The sequence below is a fragment of the Tupaia chinensis genome, unplaced genomic scaffold (assembly GCF_000334495.1).
Source record: "Tupaia chinensis unplaced genomic scaffold, TupChi_1.0 Scaffold000129_1, whole genome shotgun sequence".
Lineage (NCBI taxonomy): Eukaryota > Metazoa > Chordata > Mammalia > Scandentia > Tupaiidae > Tupaia > Tupaia belangeri.
In genome coordinates, this window is record NW_006159598.1 from 962,149 (window position 1) to 972,053 (window position 9,905).

The following is a 9,905-nucleotide window of genomic DNA, read 5'->3' on the forward strand; positions in this document are numbered from 1 at the left end:
TATCAGGGGACAGAAGGAAGAGGAGCAGGCGCAGCACAAGGTGAGGAGCTGTTTTCAAAATATAATCAGCTGGACTCACAGACAGCAGCCTCTCCTTACGGTCTGCAAGGCCCTTTCACAGCTGAACTCACCTGCGCCTCACAGCCTGCTAAGCAGGGTGTCCCCGTTACACCAGATGCGAATTCCCAGGGAGACCTGCCCCAGATAACACGGTGGGCCAGCGGTGGTGTTGAGGCGGTAAGCCGGAACCGCTGGTCTAGGCCAGAGCCTATGTGAGGTTGCAGGGGGTTGAGCGGCCGGGACTGATCAGAAGCTCCCCTCCTCAGAGTGAAACATGCCAGAACGGAGAAGGCGGCCAAAGCCAGAAAAAGCCGCAAGGTCAGAGTCGGCCAGAAACCCGGGATGGCCCTGAAGCCTGCCGAGCCAGGAAAAGCCGTAGCTGTTCCCGCCGTCTGAGACCTGGATGTTGGTGACTACCCGCTGTGTCTGAGCCCACCAGGATAACGACAGCGAAGTCCACGCCGAGGCACATACAGGTTTTTGAGGGACCGATGGCCCTCAATCCTACGTGATAGCTAAATGTCAAAATGTGCCTTCAGATTACTTTAGAGACAAGGAGATCATGGCCCAGAGAGTGCAAGAAAGACGGAAATGAAGAGAAATAACTTCGTCATTAAAACAGCAGTTTACGCCCATCCCCAGCTCGCCGAACTCCCCTGAGAAGAGGGTGGGAGAACCTTTAAGAGGCTGTAGGGTAGGAGTATGTCGCAGTCTGTTTCTGCATGTCCAGCAGAAATGCCTGAGCCTGGGGGATTTTATAAAGAGAAGAGGGCCAGCAGGTGGTGTGACGGTTAACACGCTGGACTCCCATGTGACTGACCATGGTTCGAGTCCCAGATCTGGTGGCTTGCTTTCTCACTTTTCCTTTCTCTCTCTGGTCAAATTATAAATAAATACTAGTAACAAATAAAATAAATAATTCTTCTTTTTTTTTTTAAAAAAAAGGGAAGGCTTATTTACAAACTCACAATTCTGGTGACAGGAAAGTTCAAAGACCTAGGCCTATAGCATGGCACAGAACAGTGGCAAGCGCAGAGTGAGAGAATGAGCAGCTTGCTCCTATTTCCATAGCAGCCAGCTCTCACAAAAACTAACCTCTTCAAGTGAGATCTAAGACTCACTGGGTTGTGTGAGGCAACATTAATCTAGTCACAAGAATGTTGCCTCCATGGCACGATCACCATGAATCAATCACTTCCCCCTAGGTCTCACCACCTCCCAACATCAAATTCCAAAACATGAAACTTTGGGGGATAAACCATAATCCAGGTGGAAACCAAAGGGTCTGGTCTCGCAGTGTTTTGCAGGCAGCAGTTAGTGGTTAGTGTAGACAGCACAACCCCATCAGAGCAAAGTGCTTGGAGACCGGGTCACACTTACATCCTGTGTCCCACCTCCTCGGCAGAGCTTGAGAGAGTGCCTGGAGGTGCTAGGCTTCATGGTTATTTGACATTCTCTAAGACTGGAAGTGCCCTGCTGCCTCCCCAACATCCTGCCTGAAGGCTGGTGTTCCTTTGTAGATAACCCCCTACATCTGCTAAATCCCTCCATATTCCCTGCAGAACCACCTGATCTCTATGCTGAGCAATGCTGTGGTCACACAAGTGGGTCAAACCCGGGCCTTGCCCTCAGAGAGCACCCAGGCTGGTGAGAAAGGCACCCTCACCCAAAGAACTGGGCCAAGTCGGGGGGTTATGGGGGCCCAGAGGAGAGGGGGAACTGAAATCAGGCAAAACTTCCCAGCGGGCTCTGGGGAACAGGCAAGTGGCTTCCGGGAGAAGCCCAGAGGGAAGACCAGAAGTGAAAGACAGGGTCGTACATTTCAGCCATGGAATTGGGAGGAAAGACTAAGCCAAGGGTCATTCCACATTGCCTTGATGCTGTGTTCAAAGGGTTGTCTGTTTAAGATTTGAATGCCTCACCTCTAAACCAGTTCCAACATCCTTTCTTTGTTCTTGTCCCACACCCCCACACCCCTTCCAGGAAAGGCAAGATAAACTGGAGACAGCAACCCTGTGGGAACTACATCGTACCTGGCACCCCACTGTCCCTGGAATTACAGACGTCCACAAAATCCACAGAATCCATAGAAATTCTGGGGCCATAATAAAGTTGGAACCCCTGGAGTGTCCTCAGGCCCCAAAACCCTTTCAACCCCTACCTGTCCCTCAGGCTGTCTGTCCATTAAATAGGGGTCACCATTAGATCTGGTCTTGGAACTTTTGAAGGCAAACTCCATGATCTGTTGATTGGGTTAGCCAGAAGAAACATGCCCCCCTCCAAATAATGTCAAAGGAAGAACAAAAATACACTTGAGACTATAAAACAGGTCCAGCAGAAAATAGCTTTGGCACACCTACTGTGTGCCTAGACTGTGTGCACATGTAAGAATACCAGGCTTTGAAGCCATCATCTTTGGATTGAACTCCGACTTCAGTGCTCAGTGGCTGTATGCCTGTGACTTCCCTCACCCCCCACACACACACTTTTAACTTCAGTACCCTCACATGGTATGTCCCTAGGGGTGGGGGAGTGGGCAGAAAGTGGTGTCCAGAGATGTGGTTGGAGGAAGACCTAATGATGGACCCTGAATCCCAGGATAAGGTGTCGAAGCTCTGTCTTGTAAGACCTTATCCTGACTTCTTTACAATGTAAGTTCCATGAAACCTGGTCCATCCTGTTTTCTTTTAATTAAAAAGTTTGGGGGGACCAGCAGTTGGCATAATGGCTATGTCGCTGGACTCCCATGTAGTCGACCACAGTTTGAGTCCCAGACCCGCTGGCTTAAACTCACGCTGGGCACATGTGTGTGCATGCCCAAGATCCCGAGAAGAGAGTGGAGAAGGGATTGCAGCATGGCCATCCCCCCTAGGGGGTAATTTCACGCTTTCGGTCTCTCTGTCTCTATCTTTCTGGTGAGCCCACGTGCCCGATAGCAAAAACCTCTCAAAAAAATTTTTTTGTTGTCATTGCCAGAGGACACATTCACTCCCCAGAGAGAGACAGAAACAAAGAGTCAGAGAAAGGAACCCAGTGAGGTGCAGTCATGCCACACTCCTCTTTCTCCTCCATGTATGAATCCCATCAGGATTGGGGCATGCAAGAACACATGGGTTGTTTCTCAGGCCCCTGGGCCAGGTCTTGAACTGTGGTCAGTCATGCGGGATATGGCTCCCCATGTACAACACTTAACCACTGTTCTACAGGGCCGGTCCTATCTTGTTTTCTGCTTGTGTCACCAGCACCTAGAATGGTGTCTAAAAACTAATAATCCCTCAAAAAAGTTTGTTAAATAGGGAACCAGCAGTTAGTGTAATGGCTATGTCGCTGGACTCCCACGTAGTCGACTGTGGTTCACGTCCCGGACCTGGTGGCTTAAAACTCACACCGGGCACGTATGCGTACGTGCGTGCTCAAGATCCCGAGAAGAGAATGGAGGAGAAGGGATTGCGCATGACCATCCCCCCTGGGGGGTGATTTCTCGCTTTCTGTCTCTATGTCTCTCTCTGTCTGTCTGGCAAGTGCACGCGCCCTATAGCGAAAAGCTCTCCCAAAAAAGTTTGTTAAATAATTAAATGAATGAATGAATTATAAACTGTCATAAGATTTGAAGAAAGGAATGTGGAGTAGCCAGATACAAATATGTATGTATGTATATATATATATATATATATATGAAATTTAGAAGAGGTAAGACTGGGGGCAAAGAGCGTCATTGGGACGTTATTGCAATACTTCCTTTTTCAGGCTGAAAGGCAGGCATGCAAAGAACGAGAAATGAATTCTGGCATCAGAATGACCATGGCTCTGGAGCCAGCAGGTGGCATGATGGTTTAGTCTCTGGACTCCCACTTGGCCAACTGTAGTTCAAGTCCTGTATCCAGTGGTCCAAAACCCACAAAAAAATGAATACATAAATAAATAAATGGTTTTTTAAAAACGAACCATGGTTGTATACTGTTCCTTTCTGAATGATGATCCTCTCCCTTTTAGAGCCAAACGACAGTAGTTTCCAGTGGGGGGAAAGAGGTCGTCTCCCTGCCGGGGTCGTATTTGTGGGGAGGTACAGTGATTCTGCAGCATCAGCGCAAGAGCCATCCTGTACGCAGGGCAGACGTTTCCACGAGCCCCTCCTGTCACATACGGCCCTCACATCTCACAGAAATAGCGCTCACCATGTGCCAGGTGATGAGGGGAACGAGAAAGACCCTAGCCCTGCTTCTACGGAGTCATGGTCTACACAGGGAGCAAACAACGAGGAAACACATGAACTCACAGACCAAGATGTTGACAAGTGCTAGAAATAAGAAGACAGGACACCATTAGGAAATACAGGAGAAGTACCTGGTTCGGAGTGCAAAATCAGAGACAGCGCTCCGAAACAGCGGCCCTTGCCTTCAGACCTTAAAGGATTGGTAGAAGCTAGGCAGGCAGAAGGACAACAGGCTCTAGACTCGCAGTGGGAGAGGCTTGGTAAGTTCCAGAGCCTAGAGCGAGCCGACCTGGCTGGAATGTGTGAGGACACCCCCGAGAGGCCAGAACCTGCAGAGTCTCGGAGGTCTAGTCTTTTGTCCATTCGTTCGTTCTTCCTTCCTTCCTTTGTTTTCTCTTTCTTTCTCCTTCTTTCTTTTTGGTTTTATTCTCATACGTGGAGGGTTATTTCCTCCTGCGTGCTGTAATTTCGGAAAGATGGTTGATAATCACTTAAGTTTTAAGTTGAGGCTAGAAGCCTCGATAATAGGCCTGGTGTTTACTTCTACTGAAAAAAAATCCTATTTGAGAGGGAATGGCAGACAAGGTTGGGCAGGGAAGAAGTGGTACGTGTGGGGAAGGAGAGACTGCGGTCTAGAGGGAACTAGGAGTGAGGATGGCAATCGGTTCGGGACTAGGACAGCGGTGGGTTTGGCATGAGAATGGAGAGCCAGGGCTTTCTCCTGGGTCTTGTTTTGTTGGCAGCAAAGGCCTCTGCTGCAGGGCAGGATAAAAAGGGGTACACAGGGAGCCTTCTAATTGGCCCTTGGAGTCGAGCACTGGGCATTCCTTCTGGGTCAATGGCTCCAATCAGCCCATCACTGCTTGCCCGCACGTACTGAGTGGAAGGGGGAATCTCTTAACAGCTCATTGACCTGGAGTCTGGAGGGCCAGAAGGGGTCTAGAACCACCATCTCAAGAAAATGATTCGCTCACCGGCTGGGGTCGCCCACTATCAACGACTCAGCACCTGGACACCTGAGGAGTCCCCTCCTTGGCCACGCCCCACCCCAGAAGCTCCGGGCATCCTCGGCCCTGATTGGCTCTGGCTAGGCTCCAGTTGGTGTAACAAGGGCGTGGCTTCGCGGGGCGGGTTCCCCCGGCTGGTACCAGGGGGGGGGCTTCGCGGGCCGTTATCCACTGGCTGGTTGGAGGTTGGTGAGGACCGAGGGCCACCAGGGCAGGCCGACGAGCTGGGCAGCGTACCAGGTAGTTCATGGGGCTCGTCGTGAATCCTCAGTCAGTCCAATCAGTTCTTCCCTCTAGAAAGTTCTCTAGTGTGTACGTCAGCCCGTCAGTTACCTGACGCAGCTGCTAAACTCTAGGAAGACGTTTGGTTTTCAAGGAAATAGCGCTGAGGAAGACCCAGGCTGCAGCTCTGGAACTCGAACCAGGCAGCACATTTGGGAAAGGAAGTGATTATTTAGAGGGGGGAAAGAGGTCGTCTAGAAAGACGACCTGTGGGATCAGCATTTTAGAGTCTGAAGGACCTGATGCATGTTCCTGGGCAAGACCCTCTGAACCTACAGGTGAGGAAAATGAGGGGGAACCAGAGATGGGACCGGACGTGCCCAACGTTTCCTAGTGAGTTACTGGCAAAGTCCTGCCTGGAACAAGCCCAAAAGCTCTCCCCAGGCTTTCATTAGAGGTGGTAAGTTCAGGGAGGAAGAAGAAATTTGACAACTGGTGAAAGTATGAAAGAGAAATGGTTCCTTATTTGGAAGCTTGGGTGGCATCTTCCTGATGTGAAAAAAAAATTAAAAGTTTATTTCTTTCATGAGAGAGTCAGAAAGAGAGAGGTGCCCCCAATAGAGCCTTCACATTGCCCTTCACTGTTTTTTTTTTTTTTTTTTTTAGAGATTTTCACTATAGGACGCGTGCGCTCACCAGACAGAGAGAGACATAGAGACAGAAAGCGAGAAATCACCCCCCAGGGGGTATGGCCACGCCACAATCCCCTCTCCTCCGCTCTCCTCTCGGGACCTTGGGCACATACGCACACACGCCCGGCGTGAGTTTTAAGCCACCAGGTCCGGGACGCGAACCGTGGTCGACTACGTGGGAGTCCAGCGACATAGCCATTACGCTAACTGCTGGTTCCCAATTGCCCTTCACTCTTACGTTGCTATATGTTGTCAGATCTAATTTTCAGACTTCTGTGTGAGGATCCTCATTCTTTTTTTCTTGCTAAAGGGCATGTGCACTCGGCAGAGGGGGAGGCAGAAACTCTCGGTAGGGCGTGGTCACACTATACTGTCTTCTCCTCCATTTCTCCATCCCGTCAGGATGTTGAGTACTTGCGCACACATACCCAGCATGTTTATAAAGCTGCCAGGGCCAGGATTCAAATCACAGTCAGCCATGTGAGAACCAGCTCCCTTAACCAGCTCAGATCCTGACTAAGAAATACTGGCAACTAATTAAAGAAAATTTATATAGGCTAAATACAACTTCCTAAATCCCCCCATGGAGCCACTCGTTTGTAATCTCTGAACTAGGCCGTTTTTCAGACAGAGAAGCAGTTCCTGGTGAAAGAAGGGCCTGGAACCATCTGGAAAATGGGACGCAGAGGTCAGGCCTTCAGACGGCTGTTCCATCCACTTGCAGGAGAATCTAGAACCCTTTCCTTGGAGCTGGCTTCATATCCAGGTTGGTTTGGTTTCCTATTACTGCCATAGTAAATTACCACAAATTTAGCAGCTTAAAATGAGACCAATTTATTATCTCAAGAACTACATGTCAAGGGAAACAGCAGTTAGCATAATGGCTATGTCGCTGGACTCCCACGTAGTTGACTGTGGTTCACGTCCTGGACCCAGGTGCTTAAAACTCATGCCGGGTGTGTGTGCGTGCATGCCCAGGATCCTGAGAGGAGACTGGAGGAGAAGGGATTGCGGCATGGCTATCCCCCCTGGGGGGGTGATTTCTCGCTTTCTATCTCTCTGTCTCTCTCTGTCTGTCTGGCGAGTGCACGCACCCTATAGCGAAAATCTCTAAAAAAAATAAATAAATAAAAAGAAAGAACTACATGTCAAAAGTTGGGTAAAATGTGGCCCAACCAGTTCCCCGCTCCCACTTCCACAAGGTCTCCATCAAGTGTCAGCAGAGCTGCATCGCTTTCTGGAAGCTCTCAGGATGAATCTGTGTCCATCATGTTCCGATTACTGGCAGACCTCAGTCACATTCAGTTGTAGGACTGAAGTCTCTGTCCCCTTGCTGACCCTCAGGTGTGGTCATTCTCAGCTTCCGGAATTTGGCTCCTCGCCACCTTCCTTCATCTTTAAAGCTAGCGATGACAAGTTGAGCCCTTGCTATGCTTTGTACCTCTCTGGCCTTCTCTTCTGACTTATTTACCCTTTTCTCTCCTTCAGAATCAATCTGACTCTTTCACTTTGTAGGGCTCTGTAATTACATTGCACCCACCCAAATAGTCCAGGATAAAAACCTCAATTTAAGATAAACTGATAGTAATCCATCAGTCATCACTACAGCTCCGTCATCACTACAAACCAAAGTGCTTAGATTAATGTTTCATGGAGTAACCAGGGGGCAGGAATCATGGTATGTGTTGGGAGCAGGGGGTGGTCATCTTTTTAATTTTGCCCCACAGGTTGAAACTGAAAACTCATTTTGCACATCACTGTATTCTTTTCCTACTGTGTCTCTCCAACATTATGAAGTGGACAAAACAGGCTGATATATTTTCATATTTGATACTTGAGGCTAGTGACTTAGGGAGGTGAAGGAGCTTGAGCATGATGACATAGCAGCTTTTAAGGCATCAGAGTACATGGGAAAGGACACTGGGTTTGGAGTCCAGAGACCTAGATCATGACTCTGATATGTCTATTTTTTGGCCACATGACCTTGACCAGTCCCTGCCCTTCTCTGGGCCTCAGTATTGGGCAATGGGAATGATCAAAATGACAGTAAATATTAAAAACAATTTTCTTATTTTAGTAACTTTAATATATAAATGTCTAAAAGAAAAAATAGCCACACGGTATGAGGGAGTTAATAAAATACTGAGAAGGAGCCAGCAGGTGGTTGTGGTGGTTAAGATGTTGGACACTCCCACATGGCTGACCATGGTTTGAGTCCAGAGCTGGTGGCTTGCTTTCTCACTTCCCCTTTCTGTGTGTGTGTGTGTGTGTGTGTGTGTGTGTGTCTCCAGTAAAATAAGAATGAATGAATAAATTTTTTAAAATTTTTAATTAATAAATTTGAAGACAGTAATAAAAAAAATAAAATAGTGAGAAGTGCAATGTATAACAACAATACCTGAAAAGATGGGAGAGCAAGTGAAAGTCTAGTATTATAATGTTTTTACACTACATGTAAAGTGGTTAAATATTATTTGGAAGTAGACTGTGTTGAAAGCTTTAAGAGGAAAAAACTATTTAAAATTACTAAAGGTATAACTGATAAGCTAATGATGGAAATAAAATAAAATCATAAAAATACTCTCTTAAGTGAATACTAGACAAGAAGAGAGGAAAAAAGAAAAGAGCAGACAAACAACAACAACAACAAAACAAGCAAAATGGTAAATTTAAAGCCAGTCATATACAGTTACACTGTGAATAATGTAAATGTCCTAATTGAAAGGCAGAACTTGGAAAATTGAATTTAAAAAATCTAATTATAGGGACCAGCAGATGATGTTATGGTTATGTCTCTGGACTCTCACATGGGCAACCGTGGTTTGAGTCCTGGATCCAGAAGCTTGAAATTCACATTGGGCACATGTGCATGCATGCCCAATATCCTAAGAGGAGAATGGAAGATAAGGGATTGTGGCATGGTTATCCCCCTGGGGAGTGATTTCTCACTCTCTGTCTCTCTGTCTCTCTGGCTAGCACATGTGCCCTATAGGAAAAATCTCTCTTTAAAAAAATCTAATTATATAATATCTACGAGAAATCCATTTTCTATACAAAACCTTAAATAAGTTTTTTACTTATTTAAAGAATGAGGAAATATATTAAATTAAAACATAATACAAAGGATGCTGAATAAGACTACATTGTATTTAAAAACATAATATATATATACATATATATTTTTGACAGGTTTTTGCTATAGGGCACATGCACTCACCAGAAAAACAGAGAAAAAGAGACAAAAGTGAGACAAAATCAACCCCCAGGAGAGATGGCCATGCGGCAATCCCTTCTCCTCCATTTTTCTCTTGGGATCTTGGGCACACAAATACATGCACCCAGTGTGAGTTTAACCAGGTCCAGGACTTGAACCACAGTCTACTACACGGGAGTCCAGTGACATAGCCATTATGCCAACTGCTGGTCCCAAAATATAATATATTTTTTACACTACATGTAAAGTGGTTAAATATTATTTGGAAATAGACTATGATAATAACTTTAAGAGGGAGCAACTATTTAAAATTATCTAAAAGATATAGCTGATAAGCTAATGATGGAAGTAAAATAGAATCTTAAGGATTAAGAACAAGTAGAATTACCAAAAAAAAAAGTGGGAACCAGCAGTTAGCGTAATGGCTATGTCGCTGGACTCCCACGTAGTCGACCGCGGTTCACGTCCCGGACCCAGTGGCTTAAAACTCACGCTGG

General features: G+C 46.8%; 1 protein-coding gene and 1 non-coding gene across 7 annotated transcripts in view; both read left to right on the forward strand.

Moving 5' to 3' along the window:
- Nucleotides 1-9,905, forward strand: part of SIGLECL1 (SIGLEC family like 1) — a 36,101-nt gene that overhangs the window by 10,304 nt on the left and 15,892 nt on the right. The window contains exons 5-7 of one of the 6 annotated variants that reach the window (XR_334002.3): nucleotides 327-536; nucleotides 1,623-1,707; nucleotides 2,044-2,559. Coding sequence is in view for 5 of the 6 variants with exons in the window: in XM_014586352.1 (XP_014441838.1) it covers nucleotides 5,805-5,840; nucleotides 6,822-6,960 (175 nt within the window). In the remaining variant the exon portion in view is untranslated. The other 5 variants (XM_014586355.2, XM_014586353.1, XM_014586352.1 and 2 more) reach the window with 5 other exon arrangements.
- LOC114007140 (Z6 small nucleolar RNA) lies at nucleotides 1,703-1,787 on the forward strand. Its single transcript, XR_003548779.1, has one exon. It is a non-coding gene; the product is annotated as a Z6 small nucleolar RNA (small nucleolar RNA).